This window comes from Hypanus sabinus, chromosome 10 (genome assembly GCF_030144855.1).
Source record: "Hypanus sabinus isolate sHypSab1 chromosome 10, sHypSab1.hap1, whole genome shotgun sequence".
NCBI classification, from domain to species: Eukaryota; Metazoa; Chordata; class Chondrichthyes; order Myliobatiformes; family Dasyatidae; genus Hypanus; species Hypanus sabinus.
In genome coordinates, this window is record NC_082715.1 from 105,880,115 (window position 1) to 105,900,379 (window position 20,265).

The following is a 20,265-nucleotide window of genomic DNA, read 5'->3' on the forward strand; positions in this document are numbered from 1 at the left end:
AGACTGAGGAAAGGTAAGGAAAACCTGGATGTAGAGCTTGCTGTGTTGTGCCTCAATTGGTGCCTACTAGAGAAGATAGCTTTTTTATTCACTTGACTTGCAAGTACAATATCTTTCAAAACATTCTCTCCCAAAGAAATATATTTTGGAAATTACCCTTGAAATCCCAGTATCAACCAAAGTCAAGCTACATTATCAGAAATTCCACCAGTTCAATTGTCAAACAGCAATATTGCAATATGGAACCCGAACACCCTTTAAACAATAAACCAGAAATTGAACTTCAGCAGCAAAGAAACAGAAGTAATAGATGTGAGTGGTTACATTCTTTGGATATGTAGTTCATGCATATCAGATTCCTCATCTTTAATCCTAATAGCTGGAAGAAAACCCATTAAACACCAAAGACAGTTCATTGCATTGAAGGAATAATCCAAGATCATTATCATCATCATTATGTGCCGTGCCACATGATGTGAGCATTCATGGTCCTTGACCAAGATTGCACTTGCCAATTTTTCCACAGAAGAGGCTTGCCATTGCTTTCATTTGGGCAGTGATTTTACAAGATGGGTGACCGCAACCATTATCAATACTCTTCAGAGATTGTCTGCCTGGCGTCAGAGGTAGATAACCAGGACTTGTGATATGCACCAGTTCTACCACCTGCTCCCATGGATTTACATGACCCTGATCGAGTGAGGAGGCTAACAAGGTGCTACACCTTGCTCAAGGGTGACCTGCAGGCTAGCGGAGGGAAGCAGCGTATTAAACCTCCTTTGGTAGAGACGCATCTCCAGCATGAAAATAACTTAAAAATGTATTTAATAACAAATAAATCATTTTTGTTTAAGTGTTCTTGCTGTGAACATTATTTCTAGGAAACAGAACCCTTCATGTTTCAGACATTCAGGAAAAACATTTGGGAAAGTGAAACTTGAAATTTCTGCCAGCTTCCTGAATTAGATTTGTCATCCTGAATAAATATGATACCTGCAGGTGCTGAAAATCTGAAACAAAATTAAAATGTATCCAGCATTTTGTTTTCATATCTTTATTACCCAGCACTCTGTTAAGGGCTGGCCAAGTAATTTGATTTACTAGATGAATAGGAGGCTTGTATTCACAAAGCATTGCAGTCTAATACCCCAAAGGATGTGGTGGTCCTTGATGGGCACCTAGCAAATCATATACTAATGTTTGAACTACCGAATTGCATGGTTTCATCTGGAGTATACTTGCGCATTTTTAAGATTGCATAAACCTCAGCAGTAATGAAGAATACTTCAGCACTCGATCATTATCATGAAACAGCATGGTCATTACACCATTGCTGTAGTGTCCCCTTCTTTGACCATCCAGTCTCAGGTTAAAGGTTGCACAGTTGGCAGAGTTCTGTAAACTCGTGTCTACCAGCATTCAGACTGGGACAGGTCAAAATCATTTCACAGTCAGCCAACACAAGGACTTTTTACAGAAAAAATTCACACTAAAATAAATATATTTCAACTTACAGCTTCTTGGAAACCAAACAGCACCACCTGAATTTGATTAATGGCATGATTGTCAAAGTCCAGCTCCAACTTTAGCCTGGAAAGCGTGGCTGAGATGATTTTGCGATCAGTTGATCTCACAAACTCTCTTAAACTAACAACAAGTGTGCAGATGTGCTCCGATTTCAGTTTTGGTTCTTCAGAACCCTACAAATAAAGAAAACATGCAGAAAGTATTTATTAGCCTTCCAAACTTTAACAAAGTTCAAAGAAAATTTATTATCAAAGTCCAGGTACATACGTGTCACCATAAATAGTGGATTCCAGTTAACTGGACCAGTTAATCAGGGCAGCCGCTTACTTGGGATAACTCTTAAAGAACAAAAACTAATCCAGAAACTTGTCAGGGTTCCCTTTGTTTATTTGGGACAATATGCCGCGTAAATGGGGGCAAGAGACTGTTGCCGAACAGTTTCTAGCTAGTGTCAGATGCGTGCTTGTGTGGCTGTTAGATGCTACACCGTGCTCAGAGTGAGCAGCTTTAAAATAGTGTCAGTTGTGTGTTTTTGTCTTCAAAAATACAGTGATTTTTTTTTGTCACTGATATTTGTGAGAAGTAAGCAGCACGATAATCCAGAATTGCTTTACCCACTGCAGTTTCAAACATTCAGGCTTGGAGATGGAGAAACCACTGTGAGTGGGAAGGAAACTATTTCACAACTTCAACAAATTCTGCAGAACTCTGCGGAATTTGAAGGTGTTGACAATCATCTTCAATGTTAAAATGAAAATGAAGATTTGGAGGATGCAATTGTCAACAGTATTGTATGAAGGCTGTCCATTATTTGTACTAGTGTCTGATCTGGTTTGTTCATTTACAGTCAATCAAAAGAACACAGCAGTGTACACTGGATGAGTACCTCCATCAATAAATTTTAGAAACTAATACACAGTTTTAGTAGCATTGCTAGTGTTTTAATTTGTTCCACATTTCACTTAAATACAATCTGTGACTCAGTTTGTCTTTTTTATATTTTTTTAAACTATTTCCATGAAACATCAGCTAATTGGTGTTGCCACTTAATTAGGCCAAAATGTACTAGTTCTGATGTGTCCCAGTTAACTAGAATCCACCGTATTACCCTGTGATTCATTTTCTTGCAGGCATTTACAATAAGTACAATAGAATCAATGAAAAACTGCACAGCAGAGACCACCAACCAATGTGCAAAAGACAACAAATTGTGCAAATACAAAAAGGGAAAACAAAATCCAAATAATAATAATAAATAAGCAATTAATTCAAGAAAATAAGTTGGTGAGTCATTTAAAATGAGTAATAGATTGTGGAATCTGTTCGGTGTTGGGGGTGAGTGAAGTTGAGCGACAACAAGCAAAGATGTGCATTTATAGGGCCAGAATTTCCAGTGGTGTTCAGAGGAAAGGCGCTTAGGGATACTGCATGTCTTCAAAGCAGGCTGATCTAATTTTCTTATGGATTAACTGGTGGACAGAAACTGCTGCTGGGTATGGGAACCTCTTTTGGGGGCAGATTTTCTCTGAGGTTGATACCTGCTTTAAAAAAATAAGTTAGCCAACTTGGAAAGGAAAATCTGTTCCATATATTGTACAAATCATTATCCCAGTTACCAAACTAAGCCATGTTCACATATGAAGATGAGTCCTGAAGGGTCCAGTTCTGAAGAAGGGCCTTGGCCTGAAACGTTGAATGCTCATTCATTTCCCTAGATGTTGCCTGACCCGCTGAATTCCTCCAGCATTTTGTGTGCGCTGCTCTGGATTTCCAACATCACATATTCACATATGGATAGTTTCAAGGTGACATATCTGCCAGTGGAGGCTTGGAACTATCTCTGTCAACTTGTTGTTTTTGGGTTTACTACCTAGACTAAACGAAAATCAAAACCAGCAGATGCTGCAGATCCAAATTACCTGGACTCTGTTGTGAATTGCCTAATGAATTTCAATTAATAAGTAAATGGGAGACTTGGATTCATATGTCAGTTGGTTTAGCGGCCCTTGCTGGGCAAACAGCAAGACACATTATAATCAGGAGAAAATCTGCAGATGCTGGAAATCCGAGCAACACACACAAAATGCTGGAGGAGCTCAGCAGGCCAGGCAGCATCTAAGGAAAAGAGTACAGTCAACATTTGGGGCCAAAACCCTCTGGCAGGACACATTACAATATCTTCTACTAGCGATCTTACTGGATTCACTGGAGTATTGGCATACCTTCACACTTCGGGCATTCAGTACATACAATAAATCTTGGTCTTACTTAAACACCATGAACTTGGGTGAGTGATGGTGACACAAGAACTGCAGATGTCAAATGTGGAGCAACAAATAACCTACTGGAAGAACTCAGCGGGTTGAGCAGATCTGTGGGGTAAAGGAATTCCCTGCATTTTGGAACAAATTGCAAATAATTTTTTAATGATTGCATCCTCCAAATCTTCATTTTCATTTTAACATTCAAGATTCTGCTTATCCTGCTGAGGTCCTCCAGCAGAGAGCTTGTTGAGTGAGTGACGTATCTCCTCACAAGGTGATGGTGATGGAATTGACAGGCTGATGAAGGTGGGATGGGCGAATGGAGAGTTAAACTTTATAATCCTTTAGTGCAGACAAACTTTGGTATTTGTGCGCAACTTTTACTGGCTTAGTTTGTAAACTTCTAATTACGGTGCTGCATTTCTGCCTATCAGGCGTTTTGCAAAGCACCAAAGAAATTTATGCAAGGTGAAGACATATCTGAGTATTGGTTACCAGGCAAAATAAAAGATTAGAAAGAATTTCTAACATACTTTTTGGGGTAAACTATTTGTAAATGTTCTGGCAGGGGCATGTGACTCCATTTTAAACTCTGTTATAGGAACTGAAAGATGTGGTTCATGCTGTGCACATCACTCCTGCTATTTGCTCCCACTTACTGCACTGAGAATGGGTTAGGTTCACAATGATGCCAGCATCAGTTAACTTATGTGGATAATGTGTGAGATGTTGATAGTGAGGAGGGTCCATGAAGCACCTTGATAAGTATGTTACAGCAGGAGAACTTTAGCCTAAACACATTAGCTCCAAGGAAATGTTTGGTCTCATTAACAACATAATTTCTATGGGTGGAATATATCATATCGACCTTTTGAGGAAAAAAGGCTGCAGGTAGCACAAGCTATGTAACAGATGCACCTCATGAAATGTTTGTGAGCAAAGATACAACCAATATAATACCAGAGAGGGTTTAAAGGCTTTGACTATCGAACTGGAAAGGGAGCTGGGTGAAACAAATGTAAACAAATTAAGTTTTACCGTCAGTAAGGCCAAGCAAAAGCAAATGCTCTTCTGGGGGATTGGTGGCAAAATGGGCAAGCTAAAAGATAGACAAAGAGATTTAATGAACAGTGGGGCAGGCTCCAGCGGTTTTATGGCCTACTCCTGCTTTTATTTCTTACTCAAGTCGAAATGAAGTAGGAGGATGCATTGAAAGAGATTATCCCTTTGGATAAAATCTTAGTTAGGCTTCATGTAGATTAACATGAATTTTGATCCTCTTAATTTTTGAATGATATGGAGGCTTCTGGAAAAGGTTCAGAGAAGGGTTGATAGCTTAGTGACAAAGTTAGCATTATACTGCATGCTGATGGAACTGGACTTCTACAATTTAGAAACATTTGACTAAGGATACTTTCTTCAATTTCATTTATAATAATGACAGATTGGACTCTTATCTCTGAAGATTATTTTGAGTTAGGTTGTTTAGAAAGGGAGTAAAGTTGTGGTTAGTCATGTCAAAATAGCAAGCACTGGAGCAGAGTAGAGATCACTTACTTTCACTCTGTTCCCTAAAGCACTGAAAATGAATTTGCTGAAATGGAAATGAACGGGTTCCCAGCTTTGCCTGAGAGTGCACCTTACTGGCTATTGGCAGAATATTTTCTTATTATCAATTTTACTGGGTTTTGTCTCTCCCAGAAGATCAGAGAATGTTTGTGGTTAGAAGGCTAAAAGATCATCTTTCTCAGTGATATCTTCGGACAGGTCAAAGGGCCATTCTTTTTTTTGCCCCACTGCTATTTTTATTTTTTTGTATTTGTCTGGATTTACAAGACATTTGACACAAGGAGCAAATTGACTAACGGGCAAACACAGAATGGGTGTTCAGCTTCTGAAATGCATTGAAATTTACTTGGCCAAACGGTAGCTTTGTAAGGGAATAAGTTATCATGGTAGGAGGGTGTCATGATGATCAGCACCAAGACAATGCGAATAAACAAGGCAGAGCAAATCTGACTGCGTTTTTACATGAAGCAAGTTCTATGTGAAGGTGAAATAGGCAGAGATAAATTTTAGTGCACCTCTGAAAATGGATTCATACTCTGAATGAAAGGTGAGCACAGATGAACTCCCAGTAAGCGATATATGGACAGAGAACTTTGACAATTTGAACAAATGTTTGTAGTAGTGGTCGATTGAAAGCTAATACTTTTGCAAATGGTCAGATGAACCTTTTTTTTAATAAGTGAAGAGCTTGAATAATTTTGGCTCCCAATTAAGTTTAATTGAATGCCCAAACAGAATTAAACAATCTCAATCTCCAGGATCTCCTTCGGGTTGTCTTTAATATTGAGATCTGGCCTTACTGTGCTTCCATGTGGGATCCCTTAAGTAAATCCTACTTTGTTAGCAGAGATGACAATATATATCAAACTATTCAAAGAAGTTACATTTAAAATAACTGACTTCAGAGAGTTATAAAAAGAAAACAATTCCAAATTTATTTGTTCTAAATTTCTGGTGACATTGTTCAAAGGTTATGCTGTAAGCAATTTATAACTAGTAATAAATCTGTTATGTTGAAACAGAGATCAATTGATTTGACCCCAGGACAATTCAACCTGTCCTGTCAGAAATGAAACAAGGGTGTATGTACTAACTGGGACCCACTGCATAATCCTTTTTAATACTGTTGTTGTACAAGTACCAGGACTTTGCTGTTATCAGTTTGCTGCGTTTGAATTAAAAGCATGTGACAAACATGTGGAACAGCAGCTATATTGATGTCCTGCATGTGATGACCTGGCAACTTTCCCAGCTCTTGTCTAATACTTAACTGTCAACAACATAACTTGGAACGAGGTTATTGGGAATGTCAGTTCCTAAAATAGCTCTTTAGTTAACTGCTGCCTACACCCTCATTGTAAATAATGGCTCACCAGACTGGTTTCTGGGCAGGTGGAATTTTCTCTGAGCAGAGAAAAAGTAGGCTAGTCCTTGGTTACTCAGCTCTGTAGAATGGGAGGCGATCTCATTGAAAAGTATAAATTTCTTATACAGCTTGATGGGGTTTAAGTGAGGAGGAGGTTTCCCCTGGCTAAAAATTAAGAAAATGGGGTTGAGGAGGAAGATCAGCAACAATCGTGTTGAGTAGAGGACGGGCTGAATGGTCTTTACTTGCTCCTATACCCTGCTCTAAAGGAGGTGGCAGTGGAGCCTCCCAAGCCCCTTGAGCCAAATCCACCATTCAATAAAATCATGGCTGATCTGATCTCAGCCTCAGCTCTCCATTCATGCCTGTCTGGGTAACCGTTCAAGCCTTGCTTATCAGATCAATTATTTCTAGCATAAAAATATTCAAAGACTTTGTAATTTAAGGAAATTCCTGAGAGAAAAATAAATCCGCTCCACCTCCAATAAATGAGCGATCCTTCATTTTAAAACAGTGACATCTAGTTCCACAAAAGGCAACATCATGCTCCACCCTGTGAAGATCCTGTAGCTCGTCTGATCTTTTGGTCTAAGATTATCCACTCATTCCAGATAGTCCAGTAAGCCTTCCACAAACAGAGTGTTGAAGAGTCAACAGCCAATGTCAAAACAAATAAAAATACTAGCAAGAATACAGCATTGCCTAATTAGCAGGAGGCAAAGACTGGGAATAAAGCCAGGTTTTTCTGGTCGGCTGCCGATGACTATTGGTGTTCCACAGAGGGTCTGTGTTGGGACCAATTCTTTTTATACTATATGTCACTGATTTGGATGATGGAAATGATGGCTTTGTTTGCAGACTATAAAAAGACAGGTGGAGTGCAGATAGTTTTGAGGAAGTAGAGAGGCTACTGAAGGACTTGGACAGATTAGGAGAATGGGCAAAGAAGTGGCAGATGGAATACAGTGTCTGGAAGAGTATGGTCATGCACATTGGTAGAAGAAATGAAAAGATTGACCATTTTCTAAATGGAGAGAAAATAGAAAAATCTGAGGCGTAAAGGGATGTGGGAGTCCTTGTGCAGAATTCCCCAAAGGTTAATTTGCAGGCTGAACCTATGGTGAGGAGGCAAATGCAATGTTAGCATTCATTTCAAGAGGACTAGAATATCAAGCAAGGTTGTAATGTTGAGGCTTTATAAAGCACTGGCGAGGCCTCACTTGGAGTACCGAGAACAGTTTTGGGCATCTTACCCTAAAGAACGTGCTGAAACTTGGAGAGGCTTCAAAAGAAGTTCACAAAAATAATTCCAGGATTGAACGGCTTGTCATATGAAGAGTGCTGGATGGCTCTGGGTTTGTAGTCACTTGAATTCAGAAGATGAGGGTTGACATAATTGAAATCTATTGAACGGTGAAAGGCCTTGATAAAATGGATGTGGATGGGACATTTGCTATGGTGGGAGAGTCTAAGACTAGAGGTCACAGCTGAGAATAGAGTGGTGTCATTTCAAAATGGTGATAAGGAAGAATTCCTTAGGCCAGAGAGTGGTGAATCTGTGGAATTTTTTGCCACAGGCAGCTGTGGAGGCCAAGTCTTTATGTACTGTATGTTTAAGACAGAGGATGAGAGATTCTTGATTGGTCAGGGCATAAAGGGATACGGGGGGGGGGTGGCGGGGAGGCAGGAGATTGGGGCTGAGAGGAAAAATTGGATCAGGCATGATAAAATGGTGGAGCAGACTTGGCCTAATTCTCCTTCTATCTCTTCTGGTCTAAAACAAAATCTAAAGTAGGGACATACTAGCCAGTACATATGCCAATAACATGTCACCATTCTCTAGACCCTGACTGATTTTGAATGGGGATGAAGAGATGAATAAATTTTGGCTGTCAATGGAATTTCTAGTGAGGGAGGAGGGAAGGTGGTGGGAGTGAGAAGTCAAACAGCCTCTGTGGGGGAAAAGGAATTATTGCCGTTTCAGTCTGAGATCCTGCACTGGTTCTGAGAGTGGAGAGGGAAGATGGACAGTATACAGAAGAGCAGGGGAAGGATAAGACATGGGCCTGAAGGTTATTGGTGCACTGAAGAAAGATGAAGGATAATAGGCAGACAGTCAGGTGGTGGGGGGGGGGGTGAGATGGAGTTAAGAGACAGAGGAGGGTGGGGGGGACAGAGAAAAAAAGGAAGATAGAGCCAGGTGAGGGGAGGGGGTGTTGGAGATAGCTGCTGGAAGGTGACCAGCAGCTACACAGAGGCAACCAGCGCTGGAACCTGAGAAGTAGGGAATGGGAACCATTAGGGGACAGACGAAGGGCAGACAGATGCAGAACCAGATGGGGGAGAGGCAGTGAGAGACAATGCGTGAAATGCATGGGATAGTAGATAAACAGAAGCAAGAGGGTGAGGGAGATGGCAATGGTTGATCAGGGCTGGGGAGAGGTACAGGGAAGGAGAAATCAGGTGAAAATAAATTAAAATAGAAACAACTTGATGTATGTTATGAAAGTGGGCGTTTACCTGCATCAGAGACTGAAGCAGGTTTTTCACAACCTTGTCCTGGTCCTCTGACAGGATCTGATGTAAAGTGGCTCTCCTCTCACTGTCTTTCTTCAGCATGAAGAACCCAGCGTCCTTCTCCTCAGGTGACGGTGGTGCGCTGTGATCTTCAAAATGATCATCGGGGATACTGCAGGTTGAACCAAATAAAGGTGAGCAATTTGAAGAAATGAGAAGACACAATGATCAAAAATCACCACATGTAACCTGAATGAATCTAAAATCTCCTGACAGAGACTAGGCATGACTTGAGTAGCAGCGGTACTCTCAATAGATACGGTCAAATATTCCCTGATAGAGCTAAAAAGCACAACTGCTTCTAAGGTTAGTACAGTCAACAAAGATATCTTAATGTGTTTAAACAATCTAATGCTGCTTGAAACTGACAGAAACAATGCCGATTGTGGTTGGAAGTGCCCGTGTAGAACACCTCGGAGGAAGTGCGGATGTAGAGCGGGGTTAAAAGTGCGATTAAGGAAACGGGGTTTTAATTCCCTATACCGAATATCTTACCAGCGAATGTGCAGTCTCTTGTGAACGAAATCAATGATCTGAGAGCCAGGGTGCTGAATCAGAGGGACATTAGGACTGTGTGGGTCCTTTGTTTCACAGAATCCTGGTTAAACCCTTCCACACAGGACGAAGTGATCCAGATCGACATGTTTCCTATACACCATCAGGATAGATCTACAGGGTCTCTCAAAAGCAGAGGTGGAGGAGTATGCCCCATGATCAACTCTTCTTGGTGCACAAATATATCAGTGCAGTCCCAATTCTGCTCGCCAGACCTGGAATACCTAGTAGTTAAATGCCGTCCTTTTTACCTACCACAGGAATTCTCAGGCCAATGTCAATCAGGCTTTAGACGATCTGAGCAATGGGATCAACATGCATGAGACAGCGCACCCTATCGCCTTCACCATCATATTGGGAGATGTTAACCAGGCCAGTCTGAAAAAATCACTAAGCAACGATCATCACCAAATCACTTGCAGAGGAAACAACACACTGGACCATTGCTACACCACCATCAAGAATGCCTACCGTGCGATTCCACACCCTCACTTCCGGAATTCTGATCACCTGGCGGTACTTCTACTCCCTGAGTACAGGCAGATGCTGAAGACTGCAGCACCAGTAGTGAAGACCAAGAAGGTATGGACAAGGGAAGCACAGGAGCACCTGCAGGATTGCTTTGAATCGGTGGACTGGACTCTATTCAGGGATTCACCTTCAAACCTGAATGAGTATGCTGCAGTTGTTACCAACTTCATTAAAACCTATGTGGATGAGTGTGTGTCCACAAAGACTTACTGTACATTCCCAAACCAAGAACAGTGGATGAACCAGGAGGTACGTCGTCTGCTGAATGCTAGATCTGTGGCATTCAAGTCTGGCAACCCAGGCCTGTACCAGAAAACTAGGTATGATTTGTGGAGGGCTATTTCAAGGGCAAAGAGACAATTTCGAATGAGGTTGGAAGCGACATTGGATGCATGGCAACCCTGGCAGGGCCTACAAGACATTACTTCCTACAAAGCAAAACCCAATAGCATAAATGGCAGTGATGCTTCACTACCAAATGAACTCAACGCCTTCTATGCCTGATTTGAAAGGGAGAACACAACTACAGCTGTGAAGATCCCCGCTGCACCTGATGACCCTGTGATCTCCGTCTCAGAGGCCGATGTTAGACTGTCTTTAAAGAGAGTGAGCCCTTGCAAGTTGGAAGGTCCCGATGGAGTACCTGGTAAGGCTCTGAAAACCTGTGCCAACCAACTAGCAGGAGCATTCAAGGACATTTTCAACCTCTCACTGCTACAGGCACAAGTTCCCAGTTGCTTCAAAAAGGCAACAATTATACCAGTGCTTTGGGCTGCACTTAATTATAAGGAACTTGCCAATTATCTTTTGAGGGAGATTGTTTAAATTTAACGGACCTGTGGAAGAAGACCTGAGAGCACAAATGTAGATTCTTTAGATTCTCTGTTGCTCTCTTAACAACATGGTCTCACAGACTTAAAAATTACTTAACAAATTACCAAGAGTAGTTGTAATGCCAAGTCTCAACATTAGCCAAGAAAGTAACTCCTGCGTCATTTAAACTGAGAGATAATAAGATAATAATTCAAATTTAAAGGACCATTTGCAACATGCTCACAAATACCTCCTGGCAATTTCCATTTCATGTGGGAACAAAACACTTAATGGTAACCAACAATCTGCTGGAAGAACTCAGTAGGTTGAGCAGCATCTGTGGGAGGAAAGGAGTTTTGGGTCTAAATTTCTAGCTTCCAAGATTGATGAGTTTCATTTAATTCACCGTCAACATTTAAATGAGACCCATAGATTGGCACGGCTAGCTTCACAGGTTGGCACACACCTGAACCAGCAGCCCTTCCCTGACATTGTATCAGCTTGGGATACAAACTGGATTGCTTCCTCGGTATAATTTATTCTTTTTAGTTAGAAATTAAAGTATGATTCATTACACTACTTCTTTTTGTATCTAGAATGGATTTACGGTATTTGAATTTTAGTAACAGTATAAAACTGCATCAGAAATGATGCGAGGAGTTGCAGGAACATTTCAAAATCATTCATAATTCTACATTGCTTGGAAAAGATAAGAGGGGTGCTATTCTCCATTTGGGTCATGTTAAATCCACTTGGTTTAATTCTGATAATTGATTCCCATAGCATGAATATTTTGAAGTTGATCTAACATGGAGGGTTTGGTGGGGAAGTGATGAAATTTCTGCAAAACAGTTCGATTTCTGGACCACCAATCCAGAGATCGGAGTCCAAATCCTGCCGCACCAGCTGGGATTTTAAGAAATAGCCAGCTGGTGGTGCAGTAGCATCTGCACCAAACTTTGAGGCGAGTGGTCCCGAGTTTGAATCCAGCCGGCTCCTTGCACGCTTTCCATCTGTGCTGGGACGAGCGTCAAGCTAGCAACTTGGCCTCGTAACAAAGCAGGTAAATGCTAAAGAAACGGCAAGATTTCCACCCGATGCACCACCCGGTGTGGAAAGGAACAACAACAAATAAAAGAAAAAGGGGAAAAGCCACTCTCAATAAAAGTACCGGGAAACCACAGGACTGTTGTCAGATTACATTTCCGTTGCTGAAGCCGTTCAATAACCTCCTTCTCAGTTCAGAAACAATAGGAGTAAACAATTGCCAGTGATGTCAAGTCCCATTAATAAATAAGAGCATTTATTTGAACTCCTTTTCACAAATTATTGCAGATTGTTTATTCAATGCTCCTTTATATTCATTACTCATCCCCCTCATTTCAAATATATTCTTTTTTCAGGATCTCATCCTTTCTCCAGGCTTTGATGGCAAGGGTGAGATTTATTGTCCAGCTCTAAGTGTTGTCATTACTTCTGGAGGAGTCAGATCCACACTGTTGCAGGGCAGTGGTAGGCAACAGATTTCCAACACGTGTGACTTGGAGGGGACCTTCGGGTGACAGTGTTCCATGTTCCGCTCCCTGCATGATCGTGATAGCAGAGTGCATGGATTTGGGAGGTACTGTAGGAGGAGCCTCGCTGAGTAACTGCAGTGTATACTGTAGCTACTGATAGTACAGGAAATGGATGTTTAGGGCGGATGATTTGTGCTGCTTCATAATGAGCAGTTTTGTGGTTCCCCAACAAACTTTTAATTTGGCAGTGTAAAGACCTTGGGGGTGATAGGACATGAATCACTTACCATACAATATCCTACCTCTGACTCATTCTTGTAGCTCCAGCACTATCTAGTTGAGTTAGTTAACAGTAATATTCTGGATATTAATGTAGGTGATACCTTTGTTGAAGGTGATACCATTGAGTGTCAAGTCCACTCTTGTTGGAGGTGGTCAGTGCCTGGACTCTTCAGTTATATATGTTTTTAAAGGTCTGTTAAATAAATCCCCAATACAGACTGTGTAATTTAAAATAATCTGTGTTACTGCAAATTTTAATTCCAACTTATTTTCAGGAATCCAATTCATCATTAATTTTAATCATCAGTATGGTAATCTATGTCCCCTCTAAGGTGTGTGCGTGCACACACAATTTCAGCCAGCGGACAAAGGAAATTAATGTGTGCAGAAAAGGTTAGTTACCTAAAATAATGTAGTAATTAATAATTATACTTATTGAAAATAATCTATTAGCTAAATACTTCTGTTAACTAGTTAATCAGTTTTTTGAATACCACAATGCACGTCACTAATTTACATCACCTCACCTTTCCTGTTCTGGTTTGTACAGCTACATCATGGCGGCAGCCATCTTTGGCGGACTGTGTTCATATTGCACAGTTCACAAAGATCTGTTTCAAATCCTGTAGATAGCTTACTAAGTTTTTATTGAAAAAAATATTGATTCACTATGTCAATTCAAAAGAAGCGAAGGGCATGAAGCGCAAAGGAACTGCAAATTTGTTTAAATTCGAACGGCTTAACAAAATATTAGAAACTGCTACACCGAAAGCTCATGAGGTCATGAATGTTCAGCTACGAGAAACATTTATGTATGATTTGGAAACTGGAGTTACCTGTTTGTATTGTCCTGATGCAAAAGTTGCTGGAGAATTTGCTAGTGGAAAAAAGTGGGATGATATTTGGAAACTTGACTTTTTGATGCGTCATTTGACAAGTAAATCCCATTTGGACGGTGTACAAAAGCTCAGGCAACAGAACCCGTCATTACCCGTTACAGTTATGTTACGGTTAAGTGCTGATGAGCAACAACGAAAATGATCAAACCCAGAGGAGATCAAAGTCTAAAATGTCTAGAATATCATGATTTTCTAGCTGAAAATACTGTAATAGTTAGACAGTTTAATAATTTCAAATTTTCCATGCAAGAAAATATTAAATCCAAACTGATTTCAAACTTTGCTCAAATGGTGGCATTTGTACTTCAAAATGAACAGTTTTGCGACCTTGCACAGTTGACGGACATTGGGGGAACCTTTCTTGTGTCTAGTGTGGACTGTGAGTGAGGTTTTAGCCTAATGAATCAACTCAAAAACAAGCTGAGAAACCGTTTAGGTTAATGTCATTTGGATATGTTAATGAGAATCAAAAGCTATCAATTGGACGGAAGCTTTTAGTCCAGATGGAGTTTACAAAGAATGGGTAAATGCCAAAGACAGGAGAGAGAAAAAAATAACTGAGTGGCTTAAGTATGTGTGTTATTTTGTTGTTATTCTGTGCAGTTTTATGTAAATATTTTGTAAACCTACATAAACTGTGTCATGTGTGCATTCAGTGCGCACATACATTTGTCACAGGGAAAAAATTTGTACAATAAGATTTTTGTGCACACCAACAACTAAAAATTAGAGGGAACATTGATGGTAATGATTTTCTGCATGTTTGAAACAGTAATGTCTGTTCACAATCTGATCTCAAAAGCCTGCAATGCCAATGCTGCTCTTTCATGAATAGACATTTAATGTATTTCTGTTATGTTCAGTGCTCCAGCTAATGACTTTCTGTAAAAGTCCATAAGACCACCAGACATGGGAGCAGAATCTGGCCACTCAGCCTATCAACCCTGCTCCACCATCTGATCATCGCCGATTTATTTTTTCTCTCAACGCCATCCTCTTGACTTCACCCGGTAAACTTTGACACACTTACTAATAAAAAACATATCAACCTTTGCTTTAAATATACCCAATGACTTGGCCTCTACAGCCGCCTGTGGCAATGAATTCCACAGATTCTCCACCCTCTGGCTGAAGAAATTCCTCCTCATCTCTGTTCTAAAAGATAGTCCTGAGACTGCGCTTCCTGGTTCTAGACTCTCCCACTATTTGAAACATCTTCTGAACATCTACTCTATCTAGTCAATATGGTAAGTTTCAGTGAGATTCCCACAACCTTCCCCCTTCCCCACATTCCTCTAAACTACTGTGAGTATAGATCCAGAACCATCAAACACTACTTATATGTTTGGAGGTGTGAAGAGCATTTAATTCCTGAAGATCATTCTTGTAAACCTCCTCTGGATCCTCTCCATTGCCAGCACATCTTTTCTTAGGTATGGGGCCAAAACTGCTTATAATACTCCAAATATGGTGTGACCAATACCTTACAATGCAACAGCTTTACATCCTTGCTTTTATATCCGTTCCTCTAGAAATGAATGCTAACATAGCATTTATCTGCCTTTCTCCTGACTCAAAGGTGAAACAAAAAAAAATCCATTAGCCAAGGAGAACAATCTGTGAAGAATTCTTATGCAGTAAACTGTTAATTACTGTTAACAGATGACAGTTTTGCCTAATTACCACTGTGATTATCTGCACTCAGAAGCAAAATGGGCAAGAAATGGATTGTTTAAGAATACAATTTATAGCATCCAGCTACAGAGAGTCACAAATTATTGTTTTTAACCCAGGCAATCATAAAATTGTCCCTCCACTTATGATGCAATGGTTCTCTCTGTCAAATTCCAGGCAAACCCCACGTTACAACCTTTCAGCTAAAGGAAAATTGCCTTTAATGAATTCACTAATTTCCCCTTAAAATTTAGAGACAAGGAATAAAAATTTGCTATCATGGAATTTACATGAAAAACCTAAATAAATTAATTAAAAAATAATATTATTTATTTATATTTTTCTTGTCAGTTTCATAACAGCAAATTTATATATAATAATGGCATTCAAGGTATATATATATATCTATCTTGAATATTTATATCTATCTAAATGTCTGTTGTGCTTGTGTCTATCTAGATTCTAGATGGACATGAATCATGTGCAGGCAAAAGGGATGAGTTTAATTTGCCATGTTGATCAGGGGCCTGTCCTGTGCTGTACTGTTTTATTTTCCATGTACTGTGACTCAGCTTTGCATTTCACAAAATTGTGATACAAACTGTTTTTTAAGAACACATCACCCCCTTCCCTCATAGCCACAGGAACAACAGTTGATCAGGGTTCAGTGAGCACACGGGAGGGAATAGGTGAAGGAGATCAAAGAGCCAAGTACCAATTGATTAATTTGTGAATGAAGGAGGTGAGGTTACAACAAATTGCGTCACTGAATGATTTTCAACCCTGTCATCCTAAAAAAATTGTAACATCAGCTGGGTTGTGTGCAAAATCTCAGGGACTAACAAAATTGCTTCATTTTTGTCGCATTCTCTAAAATAGCAACTATTGACCAGTGTTAGTAAATGCTGATAAATGCTGGTGCAGTCACCTTGACCGTTGGCTTACAGCAGTTATTGATACAGTGAAAACAATAGAAGATAACAGTAAAAAGGAAAAACTGATCTTCAGTCCATTTTACCCTCACTCCATAAAAAATAAAAATAAAATCCACAGCATTGAAGTGGACCCAAATGGTTTTGCAGGAATATTAGGTAGTTGATTTACCTGAGTAACAAAGGTCTTGGTGGTTTGTTCTCCTTTTCAATACAGGATTTTGCCCTTGTTTTGAAAAAGAATGGATCCTGTTTCAAGTCAGAATCTGGTGACACTGAACCAAATTCGCTGCCGCTACTCAATTCCTCCACAACAACTGGAACAGGAAGGGATATGCTGCGAAGATAATCTGTATTGGAAATAGGCAGAAAAATAAGAAAATAGAAACTAGGGTGATGCTGAACATTCAACTTCTCCAAGAACACAAGAACGTGCGTATTTATACAATTTCTCTTTGAAAACTCCCACGTCTCCATAGGATACAGCTGCCCTGAGCTTCACTAATAGTAATAATTGTCCCTGGAATTCTATTCCTTACACTACGGGATTAAACTGAAACCTGATATTAAAACTTTCTGATCAAGCATTGGGCTGGATCACATTGATGGCTAGCTGACAATTCTGGTAGACAATTGTTACTTAGCTTTCGTGTGCTCTTCAGCACAGTCCAGACTTGTGTGTTGGTACATTTAAATAGCAGCACGGATGGTTCCAGCAAATGTAACTTTCTTAGCTGAAGAACTGAATAAAATTCTCATTTGCCTCTCCCCTTGATGCCAACCAGTGTCGACATTTTTAATGTGGCCCCATTCATTTCAACAGGCTTGCCAATTTTTGTTTATAAATGTAAATGGATGTAAGATTTAAGTGCTTTAAATGAATCTATTATCATTTCATTTCTTTAGTTATTTGCATTGATTTCACATGCTAACAACTGCACAATATAAAACATCTGTAATGTAATATTCTCAGAGGCAATTTTATTCGGTAAAGGAGGCACCTAATCAAATGGCCTTCTGCTGCTCTAGCCCATCCTTCAAGGTTTGACACGTTGTGTGTTCAGAGATACACTTCTGCACATCACTGTTGTAATGTGCGATTATTTGAGTTACTGGCACCTTCTTGTCAGCTTGCAGCACTCTGCCTACAGAACTGCAGCTCACTGGATGTTTTTGGTCTTCATACCATTATCTGTAAACTCTGGAGATTCTTGTGCATGAAAATCCCAGGAGATCAGCTGTTTCTGAGATACTCAAACCACCCTGTCTGGCACCAACAATTATTCCACAGTCAAAGTCACTTAGATCACATATCTCTCCTGTTCTGATATTTGATCTGAACAACAAATAAACCTCTTGACTATGTCAGCATGCTTCTATGCATTGAGTTTCTGCCACACGATTGGCTGATTAGAAATTTGCATAAATGAGTAGGTGTACTGGTATCCCTAATAAAGCGGCCATTGAGTGTAAAAATTGTATTAACAAAAAGTGTACTGTAGACTCATCAGTGAGGCATCCATTTTCTTTATATGATTCTAAAAAAATGGCTTGTCTTGGCTTTTCTTTAAATACAAAGAACAAAAACAATCAGAAATAGCAAAGTGCATCATTATGTTGAGTAAAAGTAAAAATGGTCATATTGAGGAACAGAAATTCTTCTGTATTGCCCCAAGTAACATTTTATAAAATCTCTGTATCTCAAAGACAGCTTGTAATGATGACACATCCAAATTAATTAAGGACTTCCTAAATCTGAGAATACATGTTATAGATCAAGTTGAATGCTCACATTAAATGGGCAGTGGATAAAGACAATGTTTGGACAGGGTATTTCAAGCAGAAAAGGTATATTGGAGAATTTTCACAGGATCAAGAATCTAAAAGCAATACGCATCGGTTATTTATTCTTGAAATGACATCATTTTTGGTTTGTAGATAAACAGACCAATTCGCAATTACATTAATAACATGTTAATCTGGATAGGTACAGAAGAGAACATAGAGAAATTCCCTTCACACTGCACCCACCCCAATCCCAAATCTTTTGAATAGAATAATGAGATCTTTTAAATCTACCCAAGATGGGCCCCAGTCTTATTTATTTTGTATATCTAAATTAGTTGGGGTAGTTTTGTCTGCCAGTCTTTCAATTCTATCCTATAAAATGTTGGAAAGAGTAGCATTTGCAAAAAGAGGTGCACCTGGATGACAGACATGAGTGGAGGACCAATCCAGAGGATGTGTATGAGAAAAGCAGAGTTGTCTCATTTCCTGAGGAGACAGGTCCTTTGGAGTATACAGGCCTCTCCTTCACATCTTCTAAGAGTCTGTTGTTGCCAGTACAACCTTCTATGTGGTGGTGTGCTGGGGCAATAGCATCACAGGTGATGCCAACAGGCTCAATAAACTGATTAGAAAGACTGGCTCTGTTAAAGGAGTCAAACTGGACACACTGGAGGCTGTAGTAGAACAAAGGACCCTAAGGAAAATCCTAGCAATTCTGGACAATGTTTCACCTTGGCTGAACAAGGTCTGTTTCAGTAACAGACCAAGACAATCGCACTGCTCCAAGGAGTGAGATATGAGATAATTCTTACCCTTGGCTATTAGGCTCTTTAATGAGTCAACCTATAGCCAGGAAAGTGATGTCCCCCTCTTGGTAGACTGTTTGTGATAACTCTTTTTTATTCTTTCTACTTTTCTTCTGATATTTATATCTGTGCACTTAAAATGCTACAGTGACAGTGTAATTTCCTTTGGAATTAATAAAGACATATCATTAAAACATTTTGCAGGAAACAATAAATGTATTTAATAAGTTACTAATTTGTTTGAAATAATTGAAATACTTTGAACATTTTTTTATTTTTAAGTGAATTGTCTTGAATCCACAAGGCATTAAAAAAATCAGTTATGAAGACTGAAAAGTAGGGTTAAAAAAATGTACAAAAGCTCCACTGTCTGAGCTGCAAAATGGTGCAGAAGTACGGGCCAGGTGTTTCTGACTTGCTTACCTTGTTGTTTTAATGGGGTCTTTTTCTTCTTGCTGGTAACCTTCAGGAACTCATCTAACAGCAAATCTGTAGCAGTCGCTCGTATATCGGGTTCTGGTTCAAAGCAATGGAGAATGAATGCTTTGGCTTCTGGTGACATAGACTCTGGGATATCTGGATGAATTTTAAACATCCCAACCTACAAAAAATGTGCAATGCATAGAAGCAATTACTTCTTGATCTTGGCAAAACACATTTCGGAGAACTTGACTCAACAATTGATGGGAATCAAGGCAATGACACTGAAAGAGTTTGGCAGATGAATGAGTTGTTGGAATTAATTTATCATTGTTGTTAAATATGTCAATGTGGTCACGAGATAAAACTCCTGCTCATGGTTTAGCGATATGAATCTTGCAGGAAAATGCTGGCCTTCAATTCCAGAGAAACACAAGCATGATTAAATGCAAAGGGGTTCTACGGTCCAAACCAATAGGAATAGATGCTGCAGACAGCATGAGGCCAAGCAGAAAAAACGGATTTCAGGGCACATCGCTGTGAAGTACCCAAATTGTACAACACACACACAAACTGCTGGAGGAACTCAGTTGGTCAAAGAGCACCTATGGAGGGGATTTACAGTTGACATTTCAGGCCCAGACCCTGAGTCAGGAATCACATCCTGATGAACATCTACTTTTGTTCTGGTTGGAGATTACAAACAGACTGAGCATACAGCTTGTGAAAGCAACACATAGCAATC

At 39.8% G+C, this 20,265-nt stretch overlaps 1 protein-coding gene across 2 annotated transcripts in view; it reads right to left on the reverse strand.

Moving 5' to 3' along the window:
- Positions 1-20,265, reverse strand: part of map3k5 (mitogen-activated protein kinase kinase kinase 5) — a 183,495-nt gene that overhangs the window by 28,403 nt on the left and 134,827 nt on the right. For both annotated transcript variants that reach the window (XM_059982504.1, XM_059982506.1), the window contains exons 20-23: positions 19,524-19,701; positions 16,679-16,856; positions 9,247-9,415; positions 1,515-1,700 (exon numbers count right to left, since the gene is read on the reverse strand). In XM_059982504.1, the coding sequence (XP_059838487.1) occupies positions 1,515-1,700; positions 9,247-9,415; positions 16,679-16,856; positions 19,524-19,701 (711 nt within the window). The remainder of the gene's footprint in view (positions 1-1,514; positions 1,701-9,246; positions 9,416-16,678; positions 16,857-19,523; positions 19,702-20,265) is intronic.